Genomic DNA, 20,697 nt, shown 5'->3' on the forward strand with positions numbered 1-20,697 from the left:
GTTGCAAAGGGCAAGATTTCATTCTTTTTGATTGCCGAGTAATACTCTATTGTATATATATACACCACATCTTCTTTATCCATTCATCCATCGATGGATATTTGTGCTCTTTCCATACTTTGGCTATTGTTGATGGTGCTGCTATAAACATTGGGGTGCATGTGCCCTCTCAAAACAGCATACCTGTATCCCTTGGATAAATACCCAGTAGTGCAATTGCTGGGTCGTAGGGTAGTTCTATTTTTAATTTGTTGAGGAACCTCCATACTGTTTTCCAGAGTCACTGCACCAGTTTGCATTCCCACCAGCAGTGCAAAAGAGATCCTCTTTCTCCGCATCCTCGTCAACATCTGTTGTTGCCTGAGTTGTTAATGTAAAACGGCATTTTTAAAGAGAGGATTTTAAATTCAATACAAATAAGCATCAAGATGGCAACTAAAAAGAAGTAACTGGTAGATAATTCCACCCCAAGAAGACAAACTAAGGGCTGCTTCACAGGCCAAACCCAATGGGGCTGGCAAAGAGGGGTATCTCAGTCAGTCACTTTTAGGGTCTTTTAACTTTCAGAGCTCCCTCTCTCTCAGGAATCCTGTGTCCTTATGACCCCCTGGCTTGCAAAACCCCTCACTCTGGGGATGTTGCCACCACGACATAACCAATGATTATTTAGTGATTTCTCAAACATTTTTTCCTTCAGTCTTCACAATAGTCTTCACAGCCCCTGAGGCTGGTCTTCTTATTAGGGCCATTTGTCATCTATGTTCTTTTAGTATATCTGTGACCTCTAATAATGTTCTCAGCACTGACCGTCCAGAAAGAGATAGGATGAGAGGGTAACCATGAACAAGTCCAGCTAGGGAAATGGTTTTAGATATTTCTTTTTTATGCTTTGAAAACTATTTATAAGAGAATCTTCTTCATTTTCCAGAGACAGCTTAGTTCTTAGACAACAAAAAGAAGTGACACTATGCACACTAGGATGTAAACATAGAGCCATTCATTATCTCTGAAGAGGGTACAGGCAAAAAATATAAAGAAAATTGAGAATGACTGAAAGAATATTTAATGGAGTCACATTTGAGTCTAACATCTCTAATATTGTTCTCAGAATCAACAGGAAAAAAAGAGTGGGACAGTTTATTATATCTAATTAGTAATTGTAATAGATTATGGAAAAGCTTGACATGGAAATCATGAGGCATAATGAGGCTTATGTTTATTTTATATTGTTCTTACTATGTTGTTAGGTTATGGAGGAAAGCAAACAGTGTTGGAGGGATTTTTCCAACCCCCACGTATCTCTAATCTGTGAAGTAGATGGTGCCAGTGCCTTTCCCACATCCCTAGATAGTTCAGGATTCTCAGGTGATTTCCATCTGCCAGTATCTGCATCTCTATGCCTACAATCTCTTTTCCTTGGAACTGCAGAAAAGTGTGCTGCCTACTTGCATGGCAGACCAGAGGAGCAAAGAATTAACATGCCCTCCCTTGGCCCCCAACAGAAAAATCCCTCAATCAGTGACTCTGAAAAATTGTATATAAACACCCCAGCCCCTTGTCCTTTGGGTAGAATAATTCTAAACTGTGTGTTGTACATTCCTTGAGGTGTGCTTGGAAGGTAGAGTCCCAGTATGCACCATGGTAGCTGGCTTCATGACACTTCAGGCTTTTTTCCCTTCCCTGTATCACCAAGCCACTTCACACCAGTATTCTCTGCACCTCTCAGATAAGCTACCTGGATCTGAATCCTTTGTCTCAGGTGGGAACCAAACTAAGACACCTTAAATATGGACTCTCCTATAGAACATCTCTTGGTATCCCAGTCATAAAGAGAATACTGGGGGAATCAATTCAGAGTCTAAGTCAGCATACTATTTCTTATTTTTCAAATTACTTGGAAATTATCTCACCTAGATGTACTTTACTGCTTAGTAGTAATAGTGAAGGGGCTGGCAATTAGGTGGAGTACATGCTTGTGGAGGAAAGTCCAGAAAAAATCATTCTTGAGCAAAGGGAACATCTAAAGAACATTCTGGATTGCCCACATATAGGGATGATAATCAAAATATTTAACAACTGGTACAGTATGGTCCTTCACCAATCATAAAAGATGGACTGTATGCTGCATGGCTGCCATACTAGATGACCATTGGCTCTGCCCAGTGAAACACAAGGGGCCTGGTTCTGCCTTGGTCAGATCTTTAGACTGGGTTGAGAGGTTGTTGGGCAGAATGGTTTACTTGGCTTTCTCCGGGTGCACTGGAGTGTAGGTGGGTTTAATTTTTATTCCTCCTCAGAAAGAGAAATAACGAGTAGAAACTTTTATCAAATATTCCCAAAGGAAGCTAAAGGCCAAGCAGGAGCCATGTTGGCAGGGACTTTGAGGGATTTACACTCCAGCATTATTATTTGTGTCCTCTCCTGAGTATGTAAGGAAAGCCACAAACTGCACCAAGTTTCATTCTAGAGAACTGTCTCTTTTCCATCACGGATTGTTTGTGCAAGACCAAAGAGCAAAGTAGCCAAGGCATAGGTATGTAGATGCCCCAAGATAAGCCCGTCAGAGCCTCTCTCCTGGGACTATGAAAGTGAAGCAAAATGATGAAAGGATGGGAGAGAAAGTCTCTGGAGTCTATTTATGTAGGGAGAGTGCTAATCTATTCATGCAGTGGGAATGCTATCAACTATGGTCAACTGGTTCCTGCTGCCCAGAGTTGCCTGGTTTCTGTTCATGTCCTTGACCTTGTTGTTTCTGGGAGTCTTTTGATATCCTTCTCATAATGGCCATTCATTCCTTAAATTTTCCAGAATTGGTTACTTTTGCTTAAAACTAAAGAACCATAACTCAGTCAGGTCCTATATGCTTATCTTCAGTCATGTTTTGTGGGAAGTGGACTTGTTCAACAAGTGTGTGGCAGGAGTTACTGAAATAAGCCAGTCCCTGGATCTTCAGCAAATAAGAGGAAGAAGACAAAGAAGCTTGATGTGAGTCAGGGATGTGGAGTATATCACTTTCAGATCAGCTTTACCACAGTCAGCTCTCAGTTACTTGTGAAGCTAGAATTCCATCTCTAGCTTCTCCATTGTCCCACAGGTTGACTGGCTTATGAGTAGGCATATCTCACAATCACACCCTGGTGGCTTAGACAGATACTTGGAGAAAGACAAAAGCTCAGGTCAGGCTCTCTTGTTAACAATTCCAGTAAAACAAGGGTCAGTTTATCCCATTGAAATCATGGGATAAAATAAGGCCTCACTGGAATATGTAGATGTCAGTCACCATGATATTTACACTTAAAATAATTATGCATATGTCTATGTGTGTTTCATGGGAACTGTACTATGAACTGGGTGGGTTTCCTTTTCTTTTTTTCTTTTTAATTTTTTTTAACGTTTATTCATTTTTGAGACAGAGAGAGACAGAGCATGAATGGGGGAAGGTCAGAGAGAGAGGGAGACACAGAATCTGAAACAGGCTCCAGGCTCTGAGCTGTCAGCACAGAGCCCGACGCGAGGCTCGAACTCATGGATGGCGAGATCATGACCTGAGCCAAAGTCGGACGCCCAACCAACTGAGCCACCCAGGCGCCCCTCCTTTTCTTTTTTAATGCTTATTTGCATTAAGAAAACTGAGATATGAATTTTCTGTCATAATTGCAGCTATTTCTTTGCCAGTGTTGGGTATAACGCATCCATTTCAAACTCTCAAAGGGGGGCCATCTGAATACCTGCAAACTCAGCCCACCCATAGAGCTTTGCCTAGAAGCCATGTCTTTTATAGAATTTAGCTCGGGCGAGAAGATCATTGACCAAGTCATTGTCTATGTCCACTGGGGTTGCAATAGCATCGATTCCTGACTTAAAGGCCGAGAGACCACCTGAAATGAAACAGAAGTTCAGAATGAAACATTAACTTCCAGCAGAAATCAGCTTTGAGCATTCCCAGGATGTAAGCCCCCTAGGTAAATCCAAAGCACGCAGTCCCAGATCCTTCCCTTTTCCTCCCCTCCTAAAAGGATCAACTACCCCAAGAATCTCTGGGAAAATTCCAGATTGCTTTCCTTCTCTCTCCTTTTAAAAGTCCTTTGTATTTCTTGCTACAAAAGTTGTATTTGCTTCTTATACAGTCCAGGTCTGACAAAAGTAGATCCTCAGCAAATCAGTCTGAGAATGCTTATAACATTCTCTCAGCCATTAAATATCTTACTAATTTTTAAAAAATTACTTATTCACTCACTTTTTTAGGCATTCAGTTAATGTTTTTAAGCACCTACTATGTGCCAGGATGGGTGCCACACTGAGTTCAGGGTGCACAACGGTATCCAAGACATAATCATTTCTATGTAGGGATATGTGTGTGTAGGTGTATTTTACCAAGAATTTTGATCTTCAATAGCTAGTTATGTGTTTAACATAATTATGCTCTGCTCTGATGTATAGAGGAAAAGCTCCCTGGTCCTGATCCCTGATTTCAAGGAAAAAGAAATTGTTTGTTCTAAATTAAGGATGTTAAAGGAGGAGAGAGGTATATACATACCATGAGTCCATAGAAGGTAGAGTTAATAGGACTTGGTGTGGTTGGATGTGAAGACAGAAAGAACCAGAGAACCTAAGAAAACAATCTGTTTTTCTGGCTGGAATGACTAGACATATTTTGACACCTTTCAGAGGTAGAAAATGCAGAAGAAAGAGCAAGTTTATAGTGGGAAGCTAGTGACTTAATTCAGTCTGGAAGATGCTGAACTTGAGGAGATCTGTGATCAACCAAGCAGAAATCTCCACTTGGACATGTCATGGTACCTAAAGCCCTGATGTCACTGAGAATGCTCACAGAGTAAAAATTTGTTCAAACAATTCATAAAGAGGTTAACAGTTTCTTTCATCAAGAAAAAAAACTATCAGAGGGAGGTAAACATATTCTTTTAAACTATGGCATTAATACTCAAGACATCACTCAGTGGCTCAGTAACCAAGGAGAGAGGTAATGAGAATGCCAACGTCTGGCAGAAGAGGAAATGGAAGTTGGGAAGGAAGACCACTCAAAGTAACTCAGTGGTTTGGAGAAAACTAGTACAGTCATCCGGCAGCTCCTCCTATGCCCACTGTTGACCCCATGAGAATGCCCTCAGGGAGGCCCAGGGCACATCTGGTCTTCAGGGGTCTCACTCACTGAACTTTTTAACAAAGCTCCACAAATATGGCCTACCTTTGAGGTGTTGAGCCACACTCCACGTGGGGAACTTTTTCTGGATTGCCTTTATTTTGTCTGTTAGAATCCCAACAGCCTGCAATAGGTGTTCTTTGCTGTCCCAGGTACCAACAGGGTGATGAATTTTTTTATCAAGCTAGAAAAATCAGATAATAATGTCAGCATCTAGATGAAACAATGCATTTTTCTGCTATTCCTGATTTCTCTTCCTTGTATTCAAGTACACAGACAGTGGCCTCGGCCCCCTTACTTTATCTCCACAGAATCAATTCTATAGTCCTTTTTCTCACGAAAAGAGAGTTGGAGAAACAAAGTATGATTTAGGAGATGTGAATGTGGCATAGTTTTAGTTAAGCTCTCAAATAGAAATAAATATATGAAAAAGTTGTTTCAAAACAAATAATTAGCACTCAATGTCTAGATACTTGCAGTCAAAAATAAAAATTTGTTTCTAACTGGGACAGCTAAAGTCTGGGTTTCTACAGACAATTTAAAATAAAGACTGGAAGCAAACATCCAAATAATTTGGATTGTCTTCTCCAATTTGCTTAAAAAAACAAGTTCGTTCAAATAGAGCTTAATTATAGTGTTTTGATCTACGTGGATGAAATTTACTACTTTATGAACCCCAAATGGACACCTTTAATAGTACCCTTTATAAGATTTTCTCAATTAAGTGTATTACATTTTATTAGTTGCAAACTATAATTATAAAACTCATTAAATACTTTTTCTGAAGACAGCCAATAACTGATAAATCTTGAATGAAATAACCAAAGATAAGTTAGAGAAATACAGAAGTGCAAATGATGCTGAAGTACCAGGGTGTTTTGAAGACTGGAAGTACTGCAAATGAGTATCCAGATTGGATTGAGCTTCCAAAAGGAAGGATAAAGTGGGACTGACTGAAAATGTCCTTGCCAGGTACCTGCATCAAGCCAAATCTAAGTCCTCTGTGGTCCCAGCCATCTTGCAGGACTGCTCCACCATGGCTTTCTCTGGAGATGATGGCTGCAATGAGAGCAGGGTCCACACAATGCCTCAGCCCAACTTCTTTAATCAGAATCTGGTAAGGCTTTAAGGCCCTCAAATCCATCTCAGCAAACATTTCAGAACCACGGATCCCTAAGTCAATAGAAAATAAACTGTTTACTCCAGAAGAAAACCCGCTTTCAAAGTTTAGTAAGTTAGTCATGGCACCTGACCACATCTTGGAACTATTCTAGGACATTTTCTGATCTCTAATTGCATAAACCTTGAAAGGTTCACAACCACTGGCAGATACCACTTCTGCTCTCTTTCTTGATCTTCTGCTACCCGCCACATTGGTGCATTGGGAAGACTCTTGAACTAGAAGTCAGCCAGCCTAAATTTGAGTCTGGTTCTGCCACTACCTAGTTCCAGACCCATGGGAAGTCTCTTCTTGCTGAGCCTCCGTTTTCAGATCTATAAATCGGGGGAGGTAGGATTAGATTGACCTTGTTGTTGCTTCCAGTACTGATTTTCTAATACTGGGATAACATGAAGAAGACTTTGGAACAGGATTCTCAAAAGACAAGATGTACAGAGAGCAAGAGGCGTGCTTAAAATGCTCATGCTGTAACATGAAGTAAAAACCAACAAAAAAACATAAAACAAAGCCAGAATGTAATATTTTATGTAAACAGGCATTTCAATATGTAGAAATAAACCCATTAAGACAAAGTTTGGAAAGAATAGGGGGAAAATGAAAAGAAACAGATTGTTAGGTTGGTGAGGATTCTGCTTTCTTCTAATTTTTAATTTTGGTATCATTGTTGTAACAGTGATTATACCTTTTTAAAATGAAGCTACTTCCTAAAAATGAATCTGGAAATGATGAAAATGGGAAAGCCAAATGTTTGCTTTGCTTTTCACTTACCACAGTTAATCAACCTGGTTATATCACAAGAAGCACCAGAGGTCTCCATGGTCATGATATCACCGTAGCAGCCGTGGTACAGGCGGGGATGCAAGTGAGGGCTCATTGACTGAGTGAAAGGGTATGAGCCCCTAGAAGTGCCTGGTGGATAGAATGATAATTCACATGAAGCCTGTGAGAAATATCACTCGAGTTGCTATAATTAGCGTTACTAAACCAAAGGCGAAGCCATAGATTTACTCCTCCCCAAGTCCCTCCCAAGACCCTTCGGATGGTTCATTAGACAAAACAGAATAGAAGATTCCTCCTTCCCACTTTACCAGAACCTTAAAAAAATTTTTTTTTAAGTAGTCTTCACACCCAACATAATCTGGAGATCAAGAGTTACATGCTCTACCGACTGGGCCACCAGGCATCCCCCCCCCAAATTTTTAATAAAGCACTAATTCCAAACATTGTAGAAAGTATTATGAAAATCAAATTTTTATAGGTCTCAAAAACATTTGCTGTAATCTTGATCAGAATTAAAATTGCCGCTAGAGGGGAGTCTGTTTGGCTCAGTCAGTTAAGCCTCCGACTTCAGGTCGGGTCATGACCGCACAGTTTGTGAGTTCCAGCCGCATATCGGGCTCTGGGCTGACAGCTCAGAGTCTGGAGCCTGCTTTGAATTCTGTGTCTCCCTTTCTCTCTGCCCCTACCCCGCTCACACTCTGTCTCTCTCTCTCAAAAAAAAAAAAAAAAAAAAAAAAAAAAAAAAATTAAAAATTTTTAAATAAATAAAATTGCTACACTAGAGTTTTAAGCAGGAACTTTGAGAGAAATGTTAAGACGCTTCTGACACAAATACTTCTGGGATATAAGCACTTATATTAACAACTGCTTTTGTTTAGGAATATAAGAAAGAAGGGTAAAAATACCATGTAAGATAAAAAAGAAGGATGCCATTACCTTAAAATATCCATTTTATATCATGTTTCTACAAATTTGAGTGTCTAAGTATAGTTAGTAACCTTGGAAATAAAATTTAACTTACCATAAAAATTTAAGTTAAATTCATTCTTATTTTTTATTTTATCATTATGAAGTGACTTTCTGTCCAAGTCTATTTGCTAAAGGAGATAAAGAGCTTTTCTGTAAGTTGGAAAGTTTGTTCTAATAATTCCTAAGATTGTTGACTAATATCTTAAGACTACATATATTTGTTGTAAGAAATTATGTTTGTTAAAACACTTGATGTAAAAAATTATGTTGGGGCACCTGGGTGGCTGAGTCAGTTAAGCGTTCAACTCCTGATTTCAGCTCGAGTCATGATCTCACAGTTAGTGAGTTCAAGCCCCACGTCAGGCTCTCCCTCTCTCCCCCGCCCCCACCCCTGTACCCTTCCCCTGCTTGCTCTAGCTTCCTCTCTCTCTCAAAAATAAATAAATAAACTTAAAAAAAACGCTGTTGTTTCATTTAGTGTTGTAAATGGTGTTTTTAAATAGGACCATTCACCACAGTTAATCTGGTTCTGATTAACTTGACAGTATAAAGAGACTCTCTTAGAATTAGGCACATAACCAATGGAACTCTTCCTTAAAAATATTTATTTTAAAAGGAAAACAAAGCAACTCTAAAGATTAACTTGTTTAAAAAGCAAAACTCAGGGCACCTGGGAGGCTCAGTTGGTTGAGCATCCCACTTTCTCTCAGGTCATGTGATCTCCAGGTTAGTGAGTCCGAGCCCTGCATTGGGCTCTGTGCTGACAGCTCAGAGCCTGGAGCCTGCTTCAGATTCTGTGTCTCCCTCTATCTCTGCCCCTACCCTGCTCATACTCTGTCTCTCTCTCAAAAATAATAAATAAATAATTTTTTAAAAAAATAAAAAATAAAAAGCAAAACTCATCTAAACAAATAAAAATACAGGCACAATCTACTCTCTCCTGTCTACAAACAGGCAAAAAAACCAAAAGTTTGTAAATGGACAAGGAAGTCAGACAGTGCAACTATCAAGTAAACTCAGAATAGTAAGAAAGCCTATTTAGATAATAAAAGCAGCAGAAACTAGAAAAGCTTTTCAAAGCAGTGTGGATTTCCATGTGATGGCAAAGAGCAGGAACCATCACATTGGCACTCTCCATGGCCCTCGGTATACCTTGTGCCTACAATATGTGTAGGAAATATACATGAATGAATTAATGAATGAATGAGTAGATTTCCATGACATAGATTATATGTAAGATAGAGGCATGGAAGCTGTGAGTGAGGGTGCAGACTGACAACATATATCCAGAATCTAACCACTTCTCACTACCTCTGCTACCACCACCAGGGTCCAAATCACCATTGCTAATCTTGATTATTGTAATAGCCTCCTAACTGACCTCCCTCCTCCACCCTTACAGTCTAATCCCCAGCAGCCAGAGTAGTCTATGGAAACATGCCTGGAATCATATCAGTCTTCTCTCTTAACCTTCCAATAGCTTTCCAATCATTCAATTCTGGCTTCCAAGCCCTACTTGATCTGGACTGAACCAGAACTTGATCTCTACTTGAACCAGAACTGTTTCTTACACATTATAGACACATACTAAAACATTTACAGGTGAAATGTTTTGATGTTTTGGGTTGCTTTAAAATATTTCAACCTCCCCATCACCAAAAAAAAAATTTTTTTTTGTAGAGATGAGGGATAAATAAAAATAAGAATACAAAGTGTTGAAAACCATAGATGCTTGATGGGAGTTAATTATGGGTCCATGGGAGTTAATTATGCTATTCCCTCCCCCATTTTATATGTTTGAAACATTCTACAACAAACTTTTTAAAATTACCTTATTAAAGAGCCTTTTTTCCTACTTACATTAAAAAGGCAACATACTCATGCCTCATTCCTTGTCACCCACTACCTTACATTATTTTATTTATATCACGTATCACCATCTGACATGTCTTCCTTCCTTTCTTCTTTTATTTCTTCCTCTCTTTTTTCTGTCTGTTTCTCTCACTAGAACATTTTTTTTCTACTACATCTTCCTCAGCACCTAGAACAATGCCTGACATAAAGTGGACATTCAGTACATATTTGTGAATAGATACATGAATGGATGGATGGATAGATGGATGGATGAGAAGTAAAGGGATTATCTGTATCAAGTGTCCATATGTCAAAAGTTTCCATTTCTTTCCACTAGAGAGTCAGCCTTTGCCATGCTCGATATGTGGCTCAAAGGCCACAAGTATCAAAGTGATCTGTATGCTTATTAAAAATGCATATCTGGGGCGCCTGGGTGGCGCAGTCGGTTAAGCGTCCGACTTCAGCCAGGTCACGATCTCGCGGTCCGGGAGTTCGAGCCCCGCGTCAGGCTCTGGGCTGATGGCTCGGAGCCTGGAGCCTGTTTCCGATTCTGTGTCTCCCTCTCTCTCTGCCCCTCCCCCGTTCATGCTCTATCTCTCTCTGTCCCAAAAATAAATAAACGTTGAAAAAAAAAATTAAAAATACATATCTATGGCCTCCTCATTCTAGGTCTATTGAGCCAGTTTTTAGGTTTAAGGTCAAAGAATCTCCACTTTAACCAGGATTCCCAACAGATTCATGCATACCAAAGTTTGATTTAAGGGGATTATAATATGACCATGGACTTTACGCTACTTGTATTGACATCGTAAACACACAGGCCTTCTTAATTATAGTCACCTTTCAGTTAAACATAGTATAGTAGCTTATAATTAGTCTACTAGCTATGTAACTCTGCTGTCACCTGGGAATTAAAGAAGGAATAAAAATTCTAAACTATGTTCCCCTGCCTTTGACCATATAAATAATTGGAAATCATCACTTTTCTGTAGTCTTACTTTTTCAAATTTAGAATTAAACATTTTAGAAACACTTTCTTCTCAATCTTCACTCTATTCATAAAGACAATTTGGACATTGTTTACAATGTCTTTTTATTTTTCATAAGCCAAAATTTCAATTTTTTCTTTTTCAAAGTCCCTCACCATCTCACCAGCCTAACTTTTTAGCCTTCCCTTCAGAAATCGTTACTTCTGTTCTTGTCACGCTGATCTGTTTATTGCATCCCAAATACTTTTCATCCATTTCTGCTTTTCTGTACTAAAGTCACTCTATCCATTCAGTGACTCCTTTCTTCTTTTATCAAAATACAAAATGTTCCTCAAGTATCACATCCCCTAGGAAAGCCTTTTGGTATCAACATCCTGACTAGATGTGAACTCTTCATCCTAAACTCCTCCAAGACTAGTGTCTTTTGTGTCTATATTCATTTAACTCTTATTTACTGCCTGGTATTGATAATTTTATCTTCATATGTCTTGCCTCCTAAGGCACTGTTCCATAAATTCTCACTGAGATCACCTTCACCTGCTTGGCAAGCAGAATACACTCTTGATTATAGATATAAGCAGTTGATTGATGGCCAGGCTGATTAGGAGTGCCCACCCCTCCATTGCATGTAATCATTGTCTTTTCTGATTCATGACTGTGCTGCATATTTTTGTGGACACCCTGAAAACAATACTAAATGTCAATCAGTGACTTACCAATGAGAGCAACAAGTCCCCAAAACAGGATAGAGGATAGCATGGTGGTGAATCTTATCCTGCAGCACCTGTTATGATTTGAAAGAGAAACTGGCTAATTTTAAAACTTGAAAGGTTCCTAAAGGAAACTTGTTTTGATTTTAAAAAGTTTAGAGTCATTTATAATATAATACTTTTTCACCAGTTCCAAGATAGTATTCTCATAGGCTCAGAATTATGGTTCACTGAATCACTCTCTTGTCTAAGTATAACCTCCCAACTCTTTTTAATCCAACTTCATATTGACATGAGTCTATGAAATGTTACACACACACACACACACACACACACACACACACACACACTCCCATCCCATCTCCAAGATTGCTTACATCATAATTTTGTTCCAATTCTTATACCAATCTCCTTAGAAAATCATAAGAAATCACGAGAAGAGCATTAGAGATCATGACTCAGAAGAGGTTAGCTGTGCTCCCTACATTCCTCCATTGACTCTATTCTTGGTGTCATTCAAAAGACAGCTTAAGTGTTCTACAAGACACAAGAAGGCTAGCACTAACCTGGTTTGTGAACTTGCAGAGAAAGTCTCCCCTCTGAGTTTGGGAAGGTTCCCCGTTCTCAGCACCACCTTGCACGCCAGGCTTTAACAAAGCAGTGGCCTTCGTCCTAAAAGGTTAAAAAATTTAAGAATCCATTAGTTGGTAGATCTGTGAGTACCTGGCTTCAGTCCAAGCAGACTTCAGTGTGGATCTGCCACGGTGGAGGGAAGTTTTAAATGCCAGCATGTAGACTCACCTGCCTCTTCTTACCTTCATCCTGTACCACTGATCATTGGAGGAGGTTTATATATGGTTTAAAACCCTCTCTTTAAGCCACTGACCTCATTAGACCTGATTATAATAATACTTTGGACTTAGGTGGCCCTTTTAATAAAAATATTTCAAAGCATTTATTAACCACTATTAATTAATTAATCTAATGAACCCCCAAGTTGTAGTGGAGGCATATATTTGGTGGACAGTATCTAAAATTGAGGAAGGTCAACAGCTTCTAAATTTGAGAACAAGAAGCAGATAATTAGCATAAAAAAGATAAACAGGAACTACTAGCAGCTCTCATTCCTGGATTGGTTGTTTGCCTGAGGTTTGAGCCTCCTGCTCTTTGTTCCTCATTCCATTGTCGCATGATCCACATACTAATATGCCACAGGGCTTCTTGTTCCAATTCTACACTGACAAACAGAGCCAAGATTGACTACCTGCTCTGGGAGATCAGTACAAAGCCAGGGAGTAGCAATATGAGTGCTGGTTTCCCAAACTATCTGAGGAAATGGGAAAAAAAGATTTGGCCAGGTATGAACATTTTTATCAAGGATGGAGTATTTTTCTTCACATTTATGTCCAAAGGAAGAGATAAAAGCACATTGTGCAGTGCTGGGAACAGGAAATGGAAGAGACATTCTTGAAATAGACAAAGCACATTTTCCAAAGGGGAGGAAGTTTTATATGGGTCCCTTTCACATGTATGAGAAGTTTCTAACACTGTACACAATCCTTCCATAAATCCACAAGATGAAGACAGGTGTGAGAGAGACTGAGCAGGAGATGGGAAAGATGAAGGGCCTGAGTCAACCAACTTGCCAGGCTCCCTGGCAATGAATAAACCACAACTTCTAGGAGATCATGCCTTCATGAAGCTGATCTCTGCACTATCTCATTACATTCACTTCTGCCCTGACTGCCTTCCTGTCTGTAGAATAGATTTCCTTTTAAGTGGCCTCCAGTCTTCTATTCCAAAAAAAAAAAAGGTGGGGGGAGGAGAGAGGGCAGGGATGTTCTGAACCAATGATGATTCCTGCCCTGACTATCATGAAAATGACTTGTGGTGGGGGAAGGGAGACAGCTCTACCATCACCACAGGTGCTGTAATCAAGGCCACTCTTTAATAAGAGGTTTTACATGGGTCCAGCTTCTCCAATATTTCCCTCAGGAACAAATGAGCCATCACCATTAACAGTGGCAACATCACATTGACATTGTGCTCAAGGCCCCCATGAGTATTTTTTATTTAAAAATAAAACACTGAAAGTACTGTACTGTTAAACGTGAAGCATATTTTACTCTTCTCCCTGTTTTCATATAGTAGAGTTATAAGTCCTTCTGGGCATGAAGGTCTTAATGCCCAGGTCTTCTGCAATTTAAATAAATGTTTTCAAACTGATGCGGATTATTAAGCTTTGCTCAAGTTGTGAGAATACAAATAAACATTTATTTGACACTCATCATACATCAGGTTTCTATGTGCATTATATCATCCAATCCTCCAACAGCTCTGTAAGGTAGGTATTATTCCTTATTTTAGAGATGAGGAAACTGAGACTCAGAGAAGTTAAGCAACTTGTCAGAGATGGCACAACAGGACATGGCAAAGCTGGGATTTGAACCCAGGTCTATAAGATTCCAAAATCTGTGCTCTTCCACTATGTACAAGGTGCTAGCACTATGCATCAATGACCCTGCACAGTAATTATTACAATAGGTTCAAATCAATCAATTCAAAGCATTGTCTATGGTCTGAATAAATGATTCCAATTGCAGATATTTCACAGTTATTTGTTTGTAGATGCTGTTGTAATTTTTAAATACAAATGTGAGTTAACTGAATCCACAGTGGCTTTTTGTCACTTTATATCTTCTCCACCAATAACATGCATTGAGCTTGTATAGTAAGCCTGGTACAACAGTAATAAGGTGCATGGCCAAGGTCTGCACCCAGCTTTGTTGCGCTCTAAAGTATAACTTTTAACTACTATAATCTACAACCCAGTAATGGTTAAGTGTGGGTACTATTGTATAAAGATCTGAGAAAATTTTTGATATTTAGAAAGTAATTTACTAAATGATTCCCCATCTCTTCCCGGGGGTGACAACAGTGACTCTGCATATGAGTTGTACTGATGTTGCCAGGAGGAGCTTGGCGGGACCAGTTACCTGGTATAATCTCCATCAGCATCCCCGAGTTCCCAAAATAAAAATATGATCTATATGCAAAACATGTCCTTGCTATACAAATAGAACTCTGTGACCAGTTCCCTGATCTCCTTCCCCTCCCAGTCAGTTGTCCACCTCTAAGACTTTTCAATATAGCAATTCTTTGATAGCCTCTGGTAGCCAAATAATACATTTGTGGTTCCTGGCCTTGGGGATGAGGACTCCAGTCATGCCTAACATCTAAATGACCTCAGCAAGAGACCTTAAGCCAAGACGTATGTAGGTTCCACAAAAACAACTTGTTTTCCATCAGTCCCACCAAAACAGGGTGTGGCAGGAAGAGCTCTGGCCCAGAAGTCTAGAGATCCAGCTTGTGGTCTAAGATCTGACTCCAACCAGCTGAGGGCCCTTGGGCCCTTGAGTTGAGGGCCCTTGGGTAGGTCACCAGTCTAGACATCATTTTCCCATTTATAAACCTGGATGACAGCAGATGATCTCCAAGCTCTCCTCTGGCTCCAACAATCTACTGGATCCAAAAGAGAAAATACTGTGGGAGGTCAAGCAGAGAGGATTAAATATGCATTAAGTCTACATTACAGTTTTTAGTGTTTTTCATGAAAAACTTGAACTTCATTTTAGTTTTAATCAAAATCACAAATTCCATGAAAGTCATCCTGTGTTTTAGGGTGGCTTTCAAAATACATTTTCTTCTCTATCTTGCAATTGGCAAATCGTAGAATTCCTTTGTCATATATAGGCACAGAATTGAATTCAGAATCCTAGTCATCAACCATTTTCATTGACAAGGATAGTAAGAAAGAGGTGTCGTTTATTTGCTTGCTTGCTTGCTTGCTTGTTGGTTGGTTGGTCTCAATCATAGCTACAGATTTTTCCCGTCAGGCTTGGTGAATTGCAGGAGATATGAGTAAGGCCAATGAAAGTTTCAACTTTGCATATGTCAAAGTAGCCTCAAAATTGCCCAAAATAATGTAAGTGGCTGAAAAATATAACAAATTGAAAAAATCAAGATTCTTTTTGCCAAGAAAGTCTCAGATCTGGGTTCTGATCACTGCTGCTCATAGTTTGGGGCTAGGTGGAGGCCACAGTCTGGGACAATCACTACCACTGTGATGTTCAGACCCAAGACAAAACTCAAATACTCTGGCAATTCCACAGAATTTTTCAACTTTTCTTTCTGTTGACTCTCTACTTCCTAACCTCAATGTCCTACTCTCCCTTAGGTTAATCTAATAACAATTGTATTAATTAGTGACAGAAACTTAAAGTAATATCATGTCAGGTACAATTTAATTTTAACCAGGGCTTTGAATTCCTGAAATCTTGTTTTTACAGTGAGAAATAAGTCAGTCTGCCAAAAGAATACAGAAACCAGAGGACAAACAAGATAACACACACATGCACATACACACACACACACACACACACACACACACTTTTGCAAAAGGGTCATTATTTTTATTATAAAATACATGTGTTTTAAAAATACCCATGTATTTTTAAACTTTATTGTGGAGAAAAATGTGAATTCTACATTAAAGTTTAAGATAAAACACCAGATTCAGAAATGTCTCTCTCTCCCTCTTGAAACTCTGCTCCAGACCACCACCCACCCAGAGTGGCCTTTATGTGCCTCTGCCATTGAGAAAGCTTCAGTGGAAAAGTTTAAGAAGTACTGTCCTAATTAATAGAAGGAGAAAAATGATTATGGAATCGGAGGTACTGTGTGTGCCCAAAGAAGGGAATGTGGGAATTCCTTGAGGGACTCCTCAAAACATATCATAGAAAGAGATGCACTTGTGCCTTGAGCTAGCCTAGGTCAGCACCCTTTGGAGTTATAAGAGCTCAGTATCTGAAGCTTGCTTGGTCCCCTTTCTTTTCTCATCCATATCTACCTCCTTTTCAGCACTGGTCTGTGGTTTTAGAGACTGGGTTGCCTCTTCCATGTTGTCATTTGTGGATCCCAGTCACAGCTCTCTTTTCTCAAGAACAACCAATGATGATTACCATGGCAACTCATTTAACCTCTCTGAGCCTTAGTTTGCCTCATCTGTAAAATGGAGATGATAATGATGCCCCATGACTGTTTTGATGTTAAAAATAAATTATATGTGTGAAAACATGTTATAAATTGCAATGCTTCATAACACGCCAGTTATTACTATGATGGAGTTGCACACAGATCCTGATGAGTTGATTTATTCATTTGTTTGTTTATTTGTCCATGGGATACCAGGAAACATAATGAAGAGTTGACTAATAGGGTAGGAAGTAACAAGTGAAGCCAGGAAGGACATATGACAAGACAAGAAGGGCTATTGCTGGGACTCTGCAGTCTGCCTGGTGGGACTGGAGGAATGGTAATATCAGAAACAGTCACAAGCAGCCTAAGCATCCACTGCACAGCTTAGAAACTAAAGAATGAAGGGGCTGCCCAAGAACACATGGGAAAGGCACTTTAGAAATGAGGGCTGGTGGGAAGGCAGAAGAGGAGCCCTTGCACAAAATTTCACTAAAAAGCTTGATTTAACCTCAAGATATTTCTATGCCTGGCTTGAACTGCTTAGTGCTTTTCTTTTCTTGTCTTGAGTTTAATATACTCGATGGTAAATAAAATGCCATACCCTGCGGAAGGTACATGATCTTCCAGTGTCAAATATTTGACCAACAGTTCAGAAAAGAGACACAAATGGTCAAAAAACTCACAAAAAGATGCTCAACATCATTGGGCATCAGGAAAATACAAATTAAAATCACACTGAGCATTTCACACTCTCTAAAAAGGCTAAAATCAAAGACTGGTTATAACAAATATTGGTGGAAATATGAAGCAAATGGAACTCTTGTACATTCCTAGTTAGAGTGTAAAATGGAATAATTGCTTTGGAGAACTGCTTAGCAGTTTCTTATAAAGTTAAACATGTGTTGGGGAGGAAAATTTTTTCTCTACCCTTCACAAATCTAGCTAGTCTAAGAATTAAATGACATGAGACAGATTCACAGAAGAAAAAAACAAATTTTAATTATGTGCACATGGAGGCCCAATAATGAGATTGAGATCTAAAGAAATGGCCAAGGCAGGCAGTTTTTATATTTTTTAGATAAAGAGACAATAACTCTGCAGGTAACTGACAAGACAAAGAAGACTTATGTTTGGGAGCTTCAATTACTATGAAATTCTGCACAGAATTTGGGCTGGGGTAGTAAATTAGTAAAAAGTACAAAGTTTGTTGATAAAGGCTTCTTGGCCCTGAATCCCCTCTCTCTGTTGATAAGGATATCTCTATGCCTCTTGTACAGGGAGGATAACTTTCATATAGGAGATTTCTTTCCTGCTTTCTGGAGACAAAGCAGGGTAGGAGTGTTCTTGCACTGGCTGTTTTTTGTTTTTTTTTTTTAACTAACTTTAATTTAAAATAATTACTATGCCAAAGTAGCACTTTGTGGGGTGGTCTGATTTGGTCACTTATACATATATCTACCATAGGACACAGAAATTCCATTCCTGGGTATTTATCTAAGATAAATGGAAACAAATGCCTCCAAAAAGACTTGCACAAGAATGTTCATAGTAGCTTTATTTATAATAGTGAAAATACTAGAAACACCAAAAACTCACCAACAGGGGAATGGATTAACAATCGTGGTTTAGCCATATAATGTAATAATACCCAGGTTAATAAACAAACAAATTAGGGAAGAACTCCAATTAACCTAGATTGGGTCAAATGCCCACTTCTGGACTATTCAACTATGTCTAGGAATAGATTTGTTTGAAAAGGAGAAAAGAGAAGTCTGATTTTTTTTTTTAATGTGTCATAGTTGTTCACTATACCTGTATTGGAGAGAAGAGCTAGGACAGTATCTGAAGGAAGACTTGAGTCAAAGCCACTTTGTCATGATTTATGCTGGGAATGACTTGAAATATTTAAATGCTGTAGAAGATATTGAGGATATGGAAATGGAAGCATTATGTGATCACAGAAGGTTAAAGTCATGAGTTCAAAAGCCTAGGAATAGAGATTGGCATGAGGCAGGAATGGGAACACTTCTTTTATTGTTAACAGAAAGAAGAAGAAGACAAAATCAGATAGTAATGCAGTTAAATGTATAGTCAATGGGAAAAAACAGAGTTCTCTAATGGTCCCTAATTCTTCTATGAAATAGAAGGTCATGGGGCGCCTGGGTGGCTCAGTCGGTTAAGCATCCGACTTCGGCTCAGGTCATGATCTCGCGGTTCGTGAGTTCAAGCCCCACGTTGGGCTCTGTGCTGACAGCTCAGAACCTGGAGCCTGTTTCAGATTCTGTCTCTCTCTCTCTGACCCTCCCCCGTTCATGCTCTGTCTCTCTCTGTCTCAAAAATAAATAAACGTTAAAAAAAAATTAAAAAAAAAGAAGGTCAAATCATGTGCTAAGTGTAAAAATTATGTAGAATTAGATGCTTATGGAAATGGAGAAAATGTAGAAAAACCACTCTTGAGGTTTGAGACTTGACAAGAAAGCCAAAAAGATAGTAGTGTCCAGATATGGACTAGTTGAAGTCAGAGTCCATAAATGTTTTAGAAGCACCAAAATGCTAGGCCCCCCAGAGTGCAGAGAGAGGAAGCATGGATTAGGAGCCTCTGCTGGAGGCTTTTTAATAATAAGTTTTCTTGTTTAACAACAGGAAAATGTTCGTGATATACTGTTAAGCTCTTTACTTAAGCGGGTTGTTAAATAGTATTAATGAATGGTTCCAATTTTATTTTAAGTGTGTGTATATATACAGTCATGGAAAATAAGCTGAATTGCATCTTCACCTGCACTAGATGTTAGAAAATTTTCTTCAAAGAAGCTACACCACACCTACCCTCTAAAGTGGGATATGAATGTTCCCAATGTCCCATATCTCCACCAACATTTGCTGTTATCAGACTTTTTAAATTGGGTGGGAAAAGTCTCATTTCCTGGATTGAGGTTGGGTGTCTTTTCATCTATGTATATTCACCATTACACTTACAGCTTCTCTAAACTATTTACTCATATCTTTTGATAATCTTTTACTAGATCATTTGCTTATTTCTCATTTTTTAAAGTAGGAATACTTAATCCATTGTAGTCTGGGTCCTAGTCCTTTGTTAATTATATGAAATATAAAGAAAGGAATTGCAGAACATAAAGCAAAATAATACATAATTTATGGGGGTGTAATCACAGTATCTTTCATATCTTTCACATATTCTACAAAGAATATGTATTAATTTGGTTATCAAAAGGAATGCTATTTCAAAATTCTTTGGAATTTTAAAGAATCCTGTGTTCTCCAGAGTGTAGCTAGGTCTGATCCCACAGGTGGACACTGTAGAGATTTCCTTTTGATGGCCCTTGGCCTCTAGAGTTTTATAAAAACTTCAAAGACACCTTCCAGAATTCTAGCCCCTTGGCCCTCACCTCAGTAGGTGACTGGGAAGGTGGGATAGTCAGAGGACATTTACATTTGCCCATTCTTCTTTGAGTCAAATTGAGAGCTGAGGGAATGAAGTCTGAGTTTTAGCTCCAGATGTGCACAGGAACAGAGAGGCCCAGGAAAACACTGGCCTCCCTGAGGGTCCAGTCCAGCAACAGGCAAGGAGGAGAGGCCTGAGGAGTCATAGCTGTCTGTCTCCCAACCTGTTGACCCAACCTCAGCCAGTATTCCTGAGGCTGGCAAAGGGGTGAGAATGCCTCAGGCATCACTGGCTTCTCCTGGCTCCTTTGTAGGAACTTCTAACAACCCTGGGGCTGGAGAACTCACTGTTCAAGAAAAACAGGGAAGTGGCCCCAGATGGTCATGCCACATTGTTAACAACAGAGAGCAGCATTGTGCTGCCTTTGCCTCTGAAAAGAGCCAACCCAAGAAGATGCCAGCTTGGGCAGAGTGAGCAGCTCAGCCCAGAAACATCATCTTACAGCAATTCTTATACTATTTTATTATCTCAGCCTGATTTACTTGATTTTGTCAGGTTCCAGAATTCTCATCCAAAGGAAATTGTAACTACCATAGAAAAAAGAAGAAAACGGG

The 20,697-nt window shown here is 39.2% G+C and overlaps 1 protein-coding gene across 1 annotated transcript; it reads right to left on the reverse strand.

The window, feature by feature from the left end:
* Positions 1-980: 980 nt before the first annotated feature.
* Positions 981-12,476, reverse strand: LYG2 (lysozyme g2). Its single transcript, XM_025932525.2, has 7 exons — positions 12,445-12,476; positions 12,210-12,315; positions 11,650-11,717; positions 7,110-7,250; positions 6,138-6,334; positions 5,207-5,345; positions 981-3,878 (listed from the first exon to the last, which is right to left on the reverse strand). The coding sequence occupies exons 3-7, from the start codon at positions 11,690-11,692 to the stop codon at positions 3,760-3,762; spliced, it is 639 nt and encodes a 212-aa protein (XP_025788310.1). The 5' UTR covers positions 11,693-11,717; positions 12,210-12,315; positions 12,445-12,476; the 3' UTR covers positions 981-3,759.
* Positions 12,477-20,697: the final 8,221 nt, after the last annotated feature.

Source organism: Puma concolor, chromosome A3 (genome assembly GCF_028749965.1).
Source record: "Puma concolor isolate L17-30 chromosome A3, mPumCon1.1.hap2, whole genome shotgun sequence".
Taxonomy (NCBI): domain Eukaryota; kingdom Metazoa; phylum Chordata; class Mammalia; order Carnivora; family Felidae; genus Puma; species Puma concolor.

Coding starts and splice junctions, on each gene's coding strand:
- LYG2 (XM_025932525.2), bottom strand. CDS start 11,692: ATGCTATCCTCTATCCTGTTTTGGGGACTTGTTGCTCTCATTG. Junction 6,335..7,109: donor AACCAGGTTGATTAACTGTG/GTAAGTGAAAAG, acceptor CTATTGACTTAG/GGATCCGTGGTTCTGAAATG. Junction 5,346..6,137: donor TTAGATTTGGCTTGATGCAG/GTACCTGGCAAG, acceptor TGATTTTTCTAG/CTTGATAAAAAAATTCATCA.